This window comes from Poromitra crassiceps (genome assembly GCF_964638095.1).
Source record: "Poromitra crassiceps genome assembly, chromosome: 5".
NCBI lineage: Eukaryota > Metazoa > Chordata > Actinopteri > Beryciformes > Melamphaidae > Poromitra > Poromitra crassiceps.
In genome coordinates, this window is record NC_139642.1 from 61,678,866 (window position 1) to 61,696,181 (window position 17,316).

At 45.8% G+C, this 17,316-nt stretch overlaps 1 protein-coding gene across 3 annotated transcripts in view; it reads left to right on the forward strand.

Moving 5' to 3' along the window:
- tpst1 (tyrosylprotein sulfotransferase 1) overlaps positions 1 to 17,316 on the forward strand; it is a 101,644-nt gene that overhangs the window by 54,487 nt on the left and 29,841 nt on the right. For all 3 annotated transcript variants that reach the window (XM_083637005.1, XM_083637004.1, XM_083637006.1), the window contains one exon: positions 10,976 to 11,174. In XM_083637005.1, coding sequence (XP_083493131.1) covers positions 10,976 to 11,174 — 199 coding nt within the window. The remainder of the gene's footprint in view (positions 1 to 10,975; positions 11,175 to 17,316) is intronic.

The following is a 17,316-nucleotide window of genomic DNA, read 5'->3' on the forward strand; positions in this document are numbered from 1 at the left end:
CTGAGTGCCAAAGGGGTGCCAAAGTCACCCCCTCTCCCTCTTCATGGGATTTCATCTGCCATTAATTTTTCCATAAACCTTGCTTAAAATGCTTATAAAAATTGTTTTACTTGCTCAAACCAAGCGATTTGACTATACTTAGAATCAGGGGAGACAATGCAACATTTCACTCAAAAAAAAAAAAAAAAAAAAAAAAAAATCGAATTTCGAATTTCAATAATAAAAGTCGACCTTGATAATAACAACGATTATTCGAAAATTCGAAATTCGATGCCCATCCCTAATGATAAGAGACCTGAGCCATGATACCACTCCATGATAAGAGGCCTGAGCTATGATACCACTCCATGATAAGAGGACCTGAGCCATGATACCACTCCATGATAAGAGACCTGAGCCATGATACCACTACATGATAAGAGGACCTGAGCCATGATACCACTCCATGATAAGAGGACCTGAGCTATGATACCACTCCATGATAAGAGGACCTGAGCCATGATACCACTCCATGATAAGAGGACCTGAGCCATGATACCACTCCATGATAAGAGGACCTGAGCCATGATACCACTCCATGATAAGAGGACCTGAGCTATGATACCACTCCATGATAAGAGGACCTGAGCCATGATACCACTCCATGATAAGAGACCTGAGCCATGATACCACTCCATGATAAGAGGACCTGAGCCATGATACCACTCCATGATGGCCTGAGCCATGATACCACTCCATGATAAGAGGACCTGAGCCATGATACCACTCCATGATGGCCTGAGCCATGATACCACTCCATGATAAGAGGACCTGAGCCATGATACCACTCCATGATGAGAGGCCTGAGCCATGATACCACTCCATGATAAGAGGACCTGAGACATGATACCACTCCATGATAAGAGGACCTGAGCCATGATACCACTCCATGATAAGAGGACCTGAGCCATGATACCACTCCATGATAAGAGGCCTGAGCTATGATACCACTCCATGATAAGAGGACCTGAGCCATGATACCACTCCATGATAAGAGACCTGAGCCATGATACCACTCCATGATAAGAGGACCTGAGCCATGATACCACTCCATGATGGCCTGAGCCATGATACCACTCCATGATAAGAGGACCTGAGCCATGATACCACTCCATGATGGCCTGAGCCATGATACCACTCCATGATAAGAGGACCTGAGCCATGATACCACTCCATGATGGCCTGAGCCATGATACCACTCCATGATAAGAGGACCTGAGCCATGATACCACTCCATGATGAGAGGCCTGAGCCATGATACCACTCCATGATAAGAGGACCTGAGCCATGATACCACTCCATGATAAGAGGCCTGAGCTATGATACCACTCCATGATAAGAGGACCTGAGCCATGATACCACTCCATGATAAGACACCTGAGCCATGATACCACTCCATGATAAGAGGACCTGAGCCATGATACCACTCCATGATAAGAGGCCTGAGCCATGATACCACTCCATGATAAGAGGACCTGAGCCATGATACCACTCCATGATAAGAGGCCTGAGCTATGATACCACTCCATGATAAGAGACCTGAGCCATGATACCACTCCATGATAAGAGGCCTGAGCTATGATACCACTCCATGATAAGAGGACCTGAGCCATGATACCACTCCATGATAAGACACCTGAGCCATGATACCACTCCATGATAAGAGGCCTGAGCCATGATACCACTCCATGATAAGAGGACCTGAGCCATGATACCACTCCATGATAAGAGACCTGAGCCATGATACCACTCCATGATGACCTGAGCCATGATACCACTCCATGATAAGAGGACCTGAGCTATGATACCACTCCATGATAAGAGGACCTGAGCCATGATACCACTCCATGATAAGAGGACCTGAGCCATGATACCACTCCATGATAAGAGGCCTGAGCTATGATACCACTCCATAATAAGAGGACCTGAGCCATGATACCACTCCATGATAAGAGGTCTGAGCTATGATACCACTCCATGATAAGAGGACCTGAGCCATGATACCACTCCATGATAAGAGGACCTGAGCCATGATACCACTACATGATAAGAGGCCTGAGCCGTCATTGAAATCCTAGTGGAATCACACAATTTACTAGGGATGCACCGATCCTCATTTTTTCACTTCCGATCCGATTCCGATACCTGAATTTGGATATCTGCCGATACCGATATATGCCGATACCAATATATTTCTTGAATATACAGTATAGGCAAAGATTTGGCCAATTAAAGATTTTTTTTAAAATATACCTTGCAAAAAGCAGACAAAATTAAGGAAAATATACAAGGCCAAGAAGGATACTATTATACATGGGCAAATTATGGCCAGCTCTCTTCTTTTTTTTCCGATCCGATCCGTGAATTGATACCGATATTGGATCGGATCGGCCCCATCCCTACAATTTACTCATTTTGTTGTGGATCTGTGACCCCCTCGTCAGGCTGACGTTCCAGTATATATATACTGTAGGTTTAGCTGAGTATATATATACTGTAGGTCTAGCTGCAGTATATATATACTGTAGGTTTAGCTGAGTATATATATACTGTAGGTCTAGCTGCAGTATATATATACTGTAGGTCTAGCTGCCATCTGCAGTATATATATACTGTAGGTCTAGCTGCCGTCTACAATTCTCCAAGTCGAGGCTGACATTGTAGCATGTTTCCAGCTTTACTGACACAAAAGTAGGTGGAAATCAGTATAATAGCAACAGGCTATAGTGACCAAAATGATCACGGTTATTATTAATATTATCGCGGTCTTGTCAAGATGTGCTGAAACCGTTCAAAAAGTACTGATTATAGTGATACACTCACTGAAATCATTCCAGCAAAAATGTTATATTGAAAAACTCCCAGACCAGACCCCCAGACACTGTTGCTAACTTCGCCTGATGATGGACAGTATTTACTGTGTTTTTCAAAGCATGGTAATCATCACGGTAACACGGTTTTAATGATAATAAAAAACGGTAATACTAACCGCCAGGAATTTGATAATTTCTCATGATCATTAAATCATTTCATTCCTAAAAGTAGGAGCAGGGATTTTTAACGTGGATGTTAAAGCTCATCAAAGGACATCTGTAGAACAGCAGAGCAGCCAGGTGCTTTAAAAGTGTTTTTTTCGCCCCCTTTTCTTTCATCTCTGCAGCACAGACGCAAAATGTTCCTCTGAGGAGTGTTTTAAATATTCATACCAATTAGCATTCTGCTCATTAAACACAGTCTGCCATTGGCATGTGACGGGGCCGCGGCGACAGCAGAAAGGTAAAGCTGTTGGCTGTCGTCGTTTGACTTGACTGCCAACAAGGAAATAACTCCTTCCTTTTGTATGTGTCAAAATGCCCTGATTTGTTGCTTGAAGCTCCGCCTTTTGTCTGTATTGGCTTTATGTTCCTCATGCACACTTGGCGGCCTCTCTCTCCTTTGATGGAGCTACCTAAAGCGATTCCCGAGCCATTTGTCCCGGAGTGGATATTTGGACGGCGGCCCGCCTCTCAGAAAGCATCCCCCCAGCGTCCTCCTGAGAGGACCCGCCTCTCAGAAAGCATCCCCCCAGCGTCCTCCTGAGAGGACCAAAACCAGCTCAGTCTATTAATCATGCAGGAGAGAGGAGACCCGCACAGTGTCAAGATTACATTGCAAAGTAAATGCATTACGGGTAAGTGAATTGCTATGCTGAGGTATACAGGCAGGCAGGCAGGCAGGCAGCACAGGAGATGGAGAGGCCAGAGTGCCTAACAGTAAATAGGCTGAATGAGAGATGGTCCTGTACCATACCATCTCTGTACCAGCCAGAAGGATCAAGAGAACCCTCTTTCTCTTCAGCACAGCAGAAGAGGCTTTTCGGCAAAAGTGCTTCAACGGAAACTGCCTATTTTTCTCCCTGCATTGGAGATTTTGTTATCCCCCATTAGTGCTATTCTTTTTATTTATTTATCCTGGTTGCTGCTCCACCCTCTGTCGATCTGGGGGGAGAGCCGAAACTGGCTCTCCATGCTTCCTCCGAGACATGGGCAGTTAGCCAGCCGCTTCTTTTCACCTGACAGGGGAAGCTTCACCGGTAGGACACCTTTTCTAGTACTCATAACCGTGATCATTTTGCTCACTGTAATCGTGATGTAACATTTTCATACTGTTTCATCTCTACTCAGTCTCAGGTATTGAAACGTGCTTGCCCCCCAGATGTTGAAAAATATATATACTTTTTTATTTGATTTACACGTTTTATTTTTACTGATGGATTCCCAGATTGTGGTCATATAATGGTCACATAATAGTATTGCACAGTGCCATAAAAAAAACAAATTCTATTATTGCACAATCCGTGTCCAGACTGAGTCAGACTGGGGGTGGCGGGGGGTGTGCGTCACTAGCAGCTGTGCAGTAGAAGTTTTGATGTACCGTAAATTCCGGACTATAAGGCGCACCGGAGTATAAGCCGCAGCAGCAAAATTGCCTGTTTGTTACATATATAAGCCGCACCGGACTATAAGCCGCAGGTGTTTTAATGTTTTTTTTTTTTTTTTTTTTTTTTTAATTGTGTTTTAATGTTTAATTACCATATGTAAGGGTTCGTGCACAGAGGGGATTGTCGGGAAAGAGATGGCTGTTTGAGGAAGCTCCCATTTATTAACATTTCAACAAAATAACACAACACCACCTGTGTTTTTTTTTACAGTGCACACAGTGTCCGCGGTGTGGTGAAAAGAGGGCAAGAGAGGAAATTAAAACAGAAGTGGATTTATAGTTAGAAAGAGTGCTAAAGAAGAGAGAATTCCGTTTTTTATTTTTTTATTTTAGTTACTCACAGTACTATTGACCAGTCCAACTCAAAAGATATTCGGCAGTTTCACTTTGAGCTCGGACTCACTGTGTTGTTTTTGTCCTCCAGTGCGCTGATGCGCTTTTCCGCATTAGAAACTCTGTTCACGGTTGCCTTATTTTCTTTAGTGAGTGAGTGGATGGACTTCTGCACGTTTTCAAACTTGTTTTCAAGCTGCTCAAAACCTCTGAGCGATGTCGGACTTAATCAATAGTGTTTCACGGAGTAAAAGTTAAGCCCAAGCCGTGTATCTCCAGCCTCCAGCAGGTGAGTCATTTCCTCATTCATGGCGGTGATTGCTTCGTCTCTTTTCTTTCTGCTTACTGGTTTTCAGTCTTGTGCTTCTTCCAGCAGACATTCGCCCCACTCTTTAAAGTTATTCAGTTGGTTCTGGTCACCTTATTCATTTTAGATCAGATTGCTAAAACATATTGTTTGGTCTGGTGTAGCAGCTGTCTAGCTGAGCGCCATGTTCACCGTGATGCCGGTTGATTTCCGCCAAATGATGTCAAGTCAAGTCAAGTCAAATTTTATTTATATAGCACCTTTCATACACAAAGGCAATTCAAGGTGCTTTACAAAAAAATAATCGAAAAAACAAGCAGCAAAGCAATGCACATAAAATGTGCAGATGAAGCTGTGTAACCTGTAAAATCCATCGATTTTGGAGGTCACCGAGTGGCCGTTTGCTGAAAAAATCCATAGATAAGCCGCACCGTTATATAAGCCGCAGGGGCCAAAAAACGGGGAAAAAGCCGCGGCTTATAGTCCGGAATTTACGGTACTGTCTGAGGCAGCATGGAATTTGCCACATGCACTTCCTGTATATCAGCCAGTCATAGATAGACAACCGACACGTATGTTCTAAAAGTCAGATGGCCTCTCATGATGGAATGCATTCTGCACACGTCTCTGACACGGCTGTGTGTGTGTGTGTGTGTGTGTGTGTGTGTGTGTGTGTGTGTGTGTGTGTGTGTGTGTGTGTGTGTGTGTGTGTGTGTGCGCGTGTGTGTGTGTGCGCGTGTGCGCGCGTCTGTGTGTGCATGGCTGCGGTCATGTCATGCTGCCCCTGTTCCAACTTGCCAAGTACAGTCAGCATAACACTTTGACACACACGCGCACCTGCACACGCACACACACACACACACACACACACACACACACACACACACACACACACACGCACGCACACACACACACACACACACACACACACACACACACACATGACCATGACACTGTAGACTTCCCCTACTGTGTGCCGTGATGTGTTTACCATGTGAACTGACTCTTTTAGCTGCCTGTGTTAGTGCCTGCGTGTAAGTGGGTATGCAGCTCCTCGTCTTTCCCATATGGGTGTAATTCATTCAACTGCTCTGGTTTTCACCTCATCTGCCTCTTCTCTCTGAATGTGCTGGCCTGCAGCACATTCCGCTTGGAGGTGGGTCCGGCGTGCTTGGAGGTGGGTCCGGCGTGCTTGGAGGTGGGTCCGGCGTGCTTGGAGGTGGGTCCGGCGTGCTTGGAGGTGGGTCCGGCCCGGAGAAGGTCCATCTCAGGCGCAGCTCGGCACGTTGAAACTGGTGAAGGAAACGCAAATCAGCGCGGCCAAAAGTGCCAATGGAAAAGGGGAATGAGTTTGTGGAGGCGTGCCCGGTGTGTCAGGTACATCTCCATAATAAGTGGGTGGCCTTCTACCTCAACTGAGATCTAACCCACATCAAAGCTCTACCTCATCTGAGATCTAACCTACATCAAAGCTCTACCTCATCTGAGATCTAACCTACATCAAAGGACTACCTCATCTGAGATCTAACCTACATCAAAGGACTACCTCATCTGAGATCTAACCCACATCAAAGCTCTACCTCATCTGAGATCTAACTCACATCAAAGCTCTACCTCATCTGAGATCTAACCCACATCAAAGCTCTACCTCACCTGAGATCTAACCCACATCAAAGCTCTACCTCACCTGAGATCTAACCTACATCAAAGCTCTACCTCACCTGAGATCTAACCCACATCAAAGCTCTACCTCATCTGAGATCTAAACCACATCAAAGCTCTACCTCATCTGAGATCTAACCCACATCAAAGCTCTACCTCATCTGAAATCTAACCCACATCAAAGCTCTACCTCACCTGATATCTAACCCACATCAAAGCTCTACCTCATCTGAGATCTAAACCACATCAAAGCTCTACCTCATCTGAGATCTAACCCACATCAAAGCTCTACCTCATCTGAGATCTAACCTACATCAAAGGACTACCTCATCTGAGATCTAACCCACATCAAAGCTCTACCTCATCTGAGATCTAACCTACATCAAAGGACTACCTCATCTGAGATCTAACCCACATCAAAGCTCGACCTCATCTGAGATCTAACCCACATCAAAGCTCTACCTCATCTGAGATCTAACCCACATCAAAGCTCGACCTCATCTGAGATCTAAACCACATCAAAGCTCTACCTCACCTGAGATATAAACCACATCAAAGCTCTACCTCATCTGAGATCTAAACCACATCAAAGCTCTACCTCACCTGAGATCTAAACCACATCAAAGCTCTACCTCATCTGAGATCTAACCCACATCAAAGCTCTACCTCATCTGAGATCTAACCCACATCAAAGCTCTACCTCATCTGAGATCTAACCCACATCAAAGCTCTACCTCATCTGAGATCTAACCCACATCAAAGCTCTACCTCATCTGAGATCTAAACCACATCAAAGCTCTACCTCATCTGAGATCTAACCCACATCAAAGCTCTACCTCATCTGAGATCTAAGCTACATCAAAGCTCTACCTCATCTGTGATCTAACCTACATCAAAGCTCTACCTCATCTGAGATCTAAACCACATCAAAGCTCTACCTCATCTGAGATCTAACCCACATCAAAGCTCTACCTCATCTGAGATCTAACCCACATCAAACCTCTACCTCACCTGTGATCTAACCTACATCAAAGCTCTACCTCATCTGTGATCTAACCTACATCAAAGCTCTACCTCATCTGAGATCTAACCCACATCAAAGCTCTACCTCATCTGAGATCTAAACCACATCAAAGCTCTACCTCATCTGAGATCTAACCCACATCAAAGCTCTACCTCATCTGAGATCCAACCCACATCAAAGCTCTACCTCACCTGAGATCTAAACCACATCAAAGCTCTACCTCATCTGAGATCTAAACCACATCAAAGCTCTACCTCACCTGAGATCTAACCCACATCAAAGCTCTACCTCATCTGAGATCTAAACCACATCAAAGCTCTACCTCATCTGAGATCTAACCCACATCAAAGGTCTTTTGCAGCTAGTGCTAATGTTTGCTGAAAACAATAGACTACTGCAGAGTAGTAGTGTTGAGCAGTCTGGCAGCTTGTGTGGAAAAAAACTGTTCAGCATCCTAGAGGTTTTTGAACGGATGGACCTGTATCTCCTACCTGAGGGCAGGAGGTTGAACAGATGATGAGCTGGGTGGGATGAGTCTGCCCGCCTGCAGCTGCCTCTCTAGGACACTGATTGGTGCGAACCACCGGTGGTTCAGATTCAAACCAATAGATTGGAGCTTGGCAAGATGGATTCGTCATGTGATCGTGATCTCATGATCTCGCGCGATTGCAACGGCGTGGCGATGTTAGCTTACGACCGCTCCTTCAAGATACTGTGAGGGCGACGTTACACATCTCCAACCTTATGATTAGCGTTAAGGGGTGAAGACAGCCAGGGCCCAGATGTTAAGGGGTGAAGACAGCCAGGGCCCAGATGTTAAGGGGTGAGGACAGCCAGGGCCCAGATGTTAAGGGGTGAAGACAGCCAGGGCCCAGATGTTAAGGGGTGAAGACAGCCAGGGCCCAGATGTTAAGGGGTGAAGACAGCCAGGGCCCAGATGTTAAGGGGTGAGGACAGCCAGGGCCCAGATGTTAAGGGGTGAAGACAGCCAGGGCCCAGATGTTAAGGGGTGAAGACAGCCAGGGCCCAGATGTTAAGGGGTGAAGACAGCCAGGGCCCAGATGTTAAGGGTTGAGGACAGCCAGGGCCCAGATGTTAAGGGGTGAGGACAGCCAGGGCCCAGATGTTAAGGGGTGAGGACAGCCAGGGCCCAGATGTTAAGGGGTGAAGACAGCCAGGGCCCAGATGTTAAGGGGTGAAGACAGCCAGGGCCCAGATGCATCTAATCACAGAGGGGGAATCATATGGAATGTGATGCACGGCAGCAGGAAAACCGATATGGCGAGAAGTCATTTATTCACGGGCGTGCTGGGAGAGGAAGGCTGGGAAGCCATCTTTAATAGCGTCTCATGATCCAATTACAGCCAGTCAATTAGATGCCAAGAGATGGGCCGGGCTGCTGTAAGCCGTTCTGGGTGGAGACACGCTGTGCTAACGATGCTAACGCTGTGAAAGCACTGATTGCAAACGCTAATGGTATGCTGTCAAACGTGTCGTAACTGCTTCAGTCAGCTGCCGGTGTAAGGCTCAACGTTACATGTGTATGCTTTAAGAAATTAAGTTAATTCTCTGCTCATACTACAATTCTATAACACTAGAGAGGCACAAATACATTTTTGGGGTGGGCGTTTCTAATGACCAGTTAGTGTGATGATGTGATTGGCTGATCACTGATCCAATCACCAATTGGAATTATGCACTTTGCCCACACTTTGTGTGGGCAAACTCCCACAGCACGGATGGGACTATATATGGAAATTTCAATATATCACGATAACACTTGATGAAGGTCTAACCGACCGAAACGTTTGTTCATCCAAAAATAGGGAGACGGTGTGCGGGATTTTTCTGTTCTGCTGTCTATCTTCATCCGACGCACCTGTCACACACTTGGGTGTGCAGAGACTGTATCCACTAATATCTCACGATACCAACACACCAGAAGCATATCCGACGCAGAAGCCACAGAGGCAGTTTCATTTCGACGTCCTTGTTAACAGGGGAGGCCGATCACACCAGTCGCGTCGCCTTGCGATGCTGCAGTGAGAGTTTCAGCATCAGTTCTATTTTTGACGCGAGCCGCGTGCGGCCAGGCATGAAGTCAATACAAGTTATGACCGGCTTGGAGCAAATCAAGCTACTCAACGCTTCCGTGATGCGCTGCTTCACATGTATGTCTTTGTCTACATGTGTGTCTGTCATGATTGGTAAACTCCCGTTATATCTATGTAATCCCCTGAAGCAGACCTGCAGCAGTATACAGCTTCCTTCCACCAGGTGGCTTTTATACCAGGTACCAAGGGTTTCCACTGAGCCTTGTCCTATTTTGCTCCCTGGCTCTGGGAGCTGAACTTTAGTCTGTCTCTAGTGTATTTGATGTCTGTATTATTTGTCTGTTTTATTTGCATTTAAATTTTAAACTAACTGTAACTGGCATGGTGTCTTGGCCAGGTCTCCCTCAGAAAAGAGATTTCAATCAAGGGACTTCCTGGTTAAATAAAGGTTAAAAAAGAAAGAAAGAAAGAAAGGCGCTTCTGGTGTGTCCCAGGCGTAAAATGTGAAAATGTGTCTCGTAGGGCAGAAAAATTAAATGTGATATTAGCTCCATCTCATTGTTGTTTGACATTCTAGCAACCCAGTGGCTTTGCTGGAAAGATGAGTGGCTCAGTAATACGACATAACTCTGCAGTCAGACCTTGGTGTCTGTCATTAATCAACTTTTATTTATTGCATTGTATCATGATGTTGTATTAAATCCCAATATTGTGTATCAAACCGTATCGTGAGATATACCATCACTGTACCATCCTTACTGCTTAAACTTGATGTTTTTAACCAGACATAGGGGCGTCCTTGTATCCCACTTTGGAAACCTCTGCTCTGTAATACCTTTGTAAAAGATGTTAGTGCACCTTTTGGACTGTGGGTTCCTGTTTGTCACTCGACTCAGGTCCTTCTCATTCGTTTGTGTGTGTGTTGTATACAGGTATTGGACTGCACTTTTAGATTTTTTTGTGATTTTGTCTTTCTGTGTTTTTGATTCTGATTACCTGATTATTACCGATTGCCGATTATTAATCTGATTATTACTGGGGCGATATTTTAAACGTGAGTGTTTGTTTTCTTGCCAGGGTGGAGCGGTCCACAGACCAGGTCATCAAGCCAGTCAACGTGGAGGCGTTGTCCAAGTGGGTGGGCAAGATCCCCGCCGACGTGCTGCGGGACATGGCCGTCATCGCCCCCATGCTGTCCAGGCTGGGCTACGACCCCCACGCCAACCCCCCCAACTACGGCCGCCCCGACCCCAAGGTCCTGGACAACACCAGACGGGTCAGTACTGACGGCAGTGCTACCATTTGCCTCTTTTTTTTTTACAGCAGCCATTTTGTGTCTCAAAGGCAGGAAGTAACACAGCTGCAACCGAGTGTTGCACGGTGTACCGACATTTCAATACTCGATATTTCGATACCTTTTGTTAAAAACAGTTCAGTAGTAGACGTTCCCAAAGTCCGGTACCATCACTTTAACTAGCCGTTGTTGTGCCTTTTAAAAGGAAGTTGCGGATTTGCTCGTCTAACTTTACACGCGACACAGAAAATAAACATCCACGCATTCCTCCGCCATCACACTGGACATCAACACGAGCGGGAGACTTCTCACACTCCCGCAAATCTACAGTAATGCTATGCGTAACGTTAACATAAACATAATAACATCTTACCGACAGGGAGAGCGAGAGCAGCCATCGCTAACAGCTAAGCTAACTATCCGATCAGAATCAGAATCAGAAAGACTGTAAGAAAAGCATGTAAACAGCCGTGTGATTAGTGAGAAAGTGGGTCAAAGAAGGAGAGAGCTGCTTATGCAGAACTTGTAGTAGATGGTGGTGGAATAACGTGCAGAGAGTCAGCTTTACTGTGTAACGACGTAGCTTTTATTTAGCCTCTGGCTAGCGCTAGACAGGCAACAACAACACTGAGTGCAGTACTTCCTAGTAGCGTTGCGTCTCTGCGCTCCAGTAGCGGTGTCCTTGGCAGACGTCAAGCTCTCCTCAGAACTTGGCCAGGCATATTCTGCTATTTTTGGCCCAGAATATGTTTTATTAAATCCTTTTTCCTCAAGCGGAGCTATCGGGTGACGAGCTCTGCGGCGCTGCTCTTTGGATTTCATGTGTCTGAGCTGCTATAGAGGATGTAATTCACTAGTTTATTTTTGTTTCCCATGGTCTCTATGTACATGTATATACAGTATGCCTGGCTTTGATCCTATACCATGGTCTCTATGTACATGTATATATGCCTGGCTTTGATCCTATACCATGGTCTCTATGTACATGTATATATGCCGGGCTTTGATCCTATACCGGTGCTGTAGAATCCTCTGACTTCCCCCATTTTCATCACACAACAACGCTGGTGTTACATTAAGATGAGATTAGGAAGATGGAACAGAGGCTTTCCAGCCCTCTATCTGCTCTCCCTCTTTTAGAATCAATGATTGATTGTCTTCCACCAGCACACACACACACACACACACACACACACACACACACACACACACACACACAATACAAACACACACACAAATACAAACACACACACAAATACAAACACACACACACACACAAATACAAACACACACACACACACACACACACACAAATACAAACACACACACACACAAATACAAACACACACACACACACCCACAACAGAGAGTTTACACAGTATTATTGCGCTAGTGAGCGGGTCTGTGTTTCTGGCAGAGGCACAGTTGTCTTTCTCTGTCTCAACAAAGAGTGACGTTGTCGTGTCCTGCGTAAGTCTGACTAATTAAAGCCACTGATTTCATCAGTTGTATTTGTTTGTGCCATGTGTGGTGTTTTTTTTAGCAGTGTGTGCACGTGCACATGTGTGTGTGTGTGTTAGTCTTGTGTGCGTCACAGACTGGCCATGGCCTGTAGTTTATCAGCCACTGGTGACTCTTCTGCAAAGCATTGGACAGCATGTCCTGTCATTTCCCCCTCCAGCAGAAAGGCTCTCCCTGCTCACATAAAGGGAGGACTCATACTTCAGCAGACCTGTATGACACCCAGGGGCCATTCAGTGCAACTGATATTCACCTTATGTAGCCCCGCCCACTTGACCCATTGTGTCATGACTTCCTGTTCAAAACGCCGGCTGTTTTACCTGCTCAAACTAGTCTGACTCACCTGGTCAAAACCTAGTTTGACTCACATATGAGTTAGACTATGTTTATGAGTCACAGGAAGTGTAAACACAATCAGAACTTTGCAATTGTGTTGTTTACACTTCCTGTTAGTCTCTCAAGCAACACTGTGTTGTTAGTGATAGCCGCTCGGTGGTCTGGTCTGGTGCTGAATCCGATAGCGCTAGCCGCTCGGTGGTCTGGTCTGGTGCTGAATCCGATAGCGCTAGCTGCTCGGTGGTCTGGTCTGGTGCTGAATCCGATAGCGCTAGCTGCTCGGTGGTCTGGTCTGGTGCTGAATCCGATAGCGCTAGCTGCTCGGTGGTCTGGTCTGGTGCTGAATCCGATAGCGCTAGCTGCTCGGTGGTCTGGTCTGGTGCTGAATCCGATAGCGCTAGCTGCTCGGTGGTCTGGTCTGGTGCTGAATCCGATAGCGCTAGCTGCTCGGTGGTCCGGTCCTGACCTGACCCAGATTGAAGCTGTAGCCAATGTTTTCCTGTAGCGTTTGGATGGCTTCTCCATTTGTTTGAAGGGACCATGAAGAGGGGGGAGGAGAAGGGAAAAGAAAGCTCATGCATTTGGGGCAATTCTTCATGTTGTCAAGGCAGTTGTGACTGCAGTGGAAAGCATGCGGAGTGGGAGAGGTGAAGAGAGAGATGGTGTTTTTCTTTTTTTTCTCTCTCTCTTGGTTTGGGGGTTTTCTGGTTGTGGAAAAGCATGTCTGACTCTGACCACAGGCCCAGATGGAAACTAGTGTGTTTTACAGACAAGGTGGCTGAGCCACAAAATACCTCCTACTGTCTGTTGTCTTATGAATATGAATCACAGTTCACCCAAAAATGTAAATTCAGTCATTCTCTTCGAGCCTTTGTGAACTGGCTTTGAGCTAAGCTAACGTGGACGTGGCTTTGAGCTAAGCTAATGTGGATGTGGCTTTGAACTAAGCTAATGTGGATGTAGCTTTCAGTTAAGCTAACGTGGATGTGGCTTTGAGCTAAGCTAACGTGGATGTAGCTTTCAGTTAAGCTAACGTGGATGTGGCTTTGAGCTAAGCTAACGTGGATGTAGCTTTCAGTTAAGCTAACGTGGATGTGGCTTTGAACTAAGCTAATGTGGATGTGGCTTTGACCTAAGCTAACGTGGATGTGGCTTTGAGCTAAGCTAACGTGGATGTGGCTTTGAGCTAAGCTAACGTGGATGTGGCTTTGAGCTAAGCTAACGTGGATGTGGCTTTGAGTTAAGCTAACGTGGATGTGGCTTTGAGCTAAGCTAACGTGGACGTGGCTTTGTGCTGTGACACATAAAGGGTGTATTTTTCAGTTGTTTAGGAGAATGCTGCAATGCTGTTTTGTTGTGAAACTCTAGCACTGTTTTGGGGCCTAAGAAACTTCACCCAACCTTCCAATAGCATACGCCCATACCAATTATCTACTGATAATGACTGGAGTTTCATTTTTGGGTTAACTGTTCTTTTAAGTGTTGAAACTTCATTATAACTTCCTCTGAACAACAGGAGTGCATTAGAGCACATTGAGTTGGTTTTCAGTATTGGCAGAGCCTCAGTGCAGCGTGCTCATTGATCAGGAAGTCATGAAAAGCTGCTATTGGTGCTTTCCCATTCAAACTGTCTCAGTTCACGCCCACTTGATTGGAATTACAACATGATTCATATTTGACATGTCAGACAAATGAGCAAGCATGCAGAGGAGATGTTTTGTCTAGGAGGGATGCACCGATCGATCGGCACGTGACCGGAAATGGCCGATTTTCACGTGATCGGCCTCGATCGGTGATCTGCGCCGGTCACTCTAATTCTGTGAGCCGATTTTCAAGTGACGTGCGCGAACCCAAAAGCAGCGAGACAGAGTGGATGAGTTGCAGCCAAAACAAAAGCTGCCACTACACAGTACACACATGCCACAGCATGTCTTCGTCGGTGTGGAGCCGCGGAGGGGCCGGGTAGGTTGGAGTCCACAGTACATTCCAGTCTGAGCGGCTCATTTCACCTCACCGTCCCCTCTTCCCCGACCAGCCTCCACATCACCGCTGCCTGCTGCTGCTGCTATCCGTCAGTCACGTTGTAACCCTAACCCTAACGTGTACAGCCAGGAGAGGACTTTTGTTTCGTATTGCGAATAGAACGACAAACAATAATAAAACGCATCGGACCAGTGTGCAAGGTTTTCTGTGAGAGATGATTTTTTTTCGAATGGCGGATTAAAAAAAACGCGCTCTGTGTGTAAACTACGATATTCAAACGGAGTCAACTCAAACTCATTTCCTCATCTAGGCTACTCAATAACAGACAAATCCACAACTGTAGAGTGGGTATGGCTTCGAAGGTCTCTGGGCTCCAGAGCTATAGGCTATAAACTCCTTGTCCATGGATAACATTTTGACGTTTATTTATTTTATTTTATTAGTTTATTTGGCAGGGACATAGGCCTATACAAAAAAACATTAAACCCCATAGGGGAAGAGATGCTTTGTAACAGATTTAGCCATAGGCTACTTTCCATCTGAAGCCCCTGTTCTGTTGCACCTTTTTTCTTTTGGAAAAGTAAATGCATGATAGCTGTGGGATATACTGGAATTAATTGTTTTATATTCATTGTAATTACACAAAAAAGAAAAGCTCTGTCCAGTAACCTTGAGTGAGATCGTCCTACCTCATGCAAATGATAAGAAATGTGACATGAATGTTAATTTTCTATTAAAGCAAAGTAAAAAAGTAAAAAAATAACCTGCCAATTATTGTTCTTAGAAAAAAAATTGGAATCGGCAAAAATCGGTATCGGCAAGTCAGACTATTCAAAAATCGGAAATCGGAATCGGCCAACAAAATCGCAATCGGTGCATCCCTAGTTTTGTCACCATTGCTGCTTTTTGTTGCTGCAACACGTTAGTGTTAAAATGTGGAGTGGCTGAGGAAGTTCTCATCTCCGCCGTGCATCTCAACTGATCCAGAGAGAGAGATAGTAGATGAGTGGGTCCAGAGAGAGAGAGAGTGATAGTGGGTGAGTGGGTGGGCCTTCAGAAGAGAGCTGTGAAGATGTCTTCTGACTTCATGATTCTCAATCTACACTTCATCCAATTCTAAACCTTTCACACCAAACACAAGTCGGTTCCATGTTTCCTCTTGTCTTCTTCCAGCTGATGTTCTGTATCTGTGCTTCACAGAGTCCACATGAAGCCGTTGTATGAAGGCTGCCATATCTTTGCACAACAATCATCATATTGTGCGTGCTAATACACTGCATATGTGAAGATGCCTGCGGGCCTGTTTACATATTTTGCTTGCAGTAATGATCCATGTCTCCATGTCTACTCATTCCTCCCCCATGCCTGCTTTTTGAAAGATGGTTCTACTTAACGTCGGTCTCTCTTCACAATAGACCTTCCATGTCCTCCTGACAGTGCGTGCGTGCGGACGGACACTCTGCCGTCCAAACGTATGGCGTGTACATCTGCAGGGTATTAGCTCGTTTCCCCGGATCAGTCCCAGCTGCAAGGCTTATGTTGCCTTTCGCTCCGCTTTCCCCCTGCACTTCATATAGGCTACGTCCGGGTAGCGTCGAGGTAAAAGCACTCGCGACTCGCCCATCACCACGGAGACCCGGGTTCAATCCCCGGCAGCGATACTTCCGGCTTGGTCAGACGTCCCCTCCCACAGACACAATTGTGTCCTCTGGTCGGTCGGGGCGCCTGTTTGTTGTGGGGAAGGGGAATTAATTGCATGATCCTCCCACGCGCTACGTCCCGCCGGTGAAACCGCCTCGCTGTCAGGTGAAAAGAAGCGGCTGGCGACTGCACATGTATCAGAGGAAGCATGGTGCTAGTCTACAACTCTCCCCAGATCGGCAGAGGGGGCGGAGCAATGACTGAGACGGCAGGGGAAAGGTAGGATTTATTTTGCACATAATCTCACACATACATGTAGAGTAAATAGTTTTGCAGGCATTCATTTAGTTTGAACAGTTATTAAGAGTTGACTTGAGTTAAGTTACCGGTATGTGCCAGTGATGTCATTGATGCACAAATGACATCACTGGCCCACAACTGAACTCAAATCAACTCTCAATAACTGTCAAACTAATTAAACTAGAGATTGATGCAGTATGTGGTGCAGTGATGACGCACAGACGATGATGACTGATAGATAGCTTAGCGTTAGCGTTAGCGCTGATACAGAGGCGTGGTACATTACAGCAAGCTGTGTGGGTGTGGGTGATGACACTGCGGAGCGCGTCATCATTCAGAAACC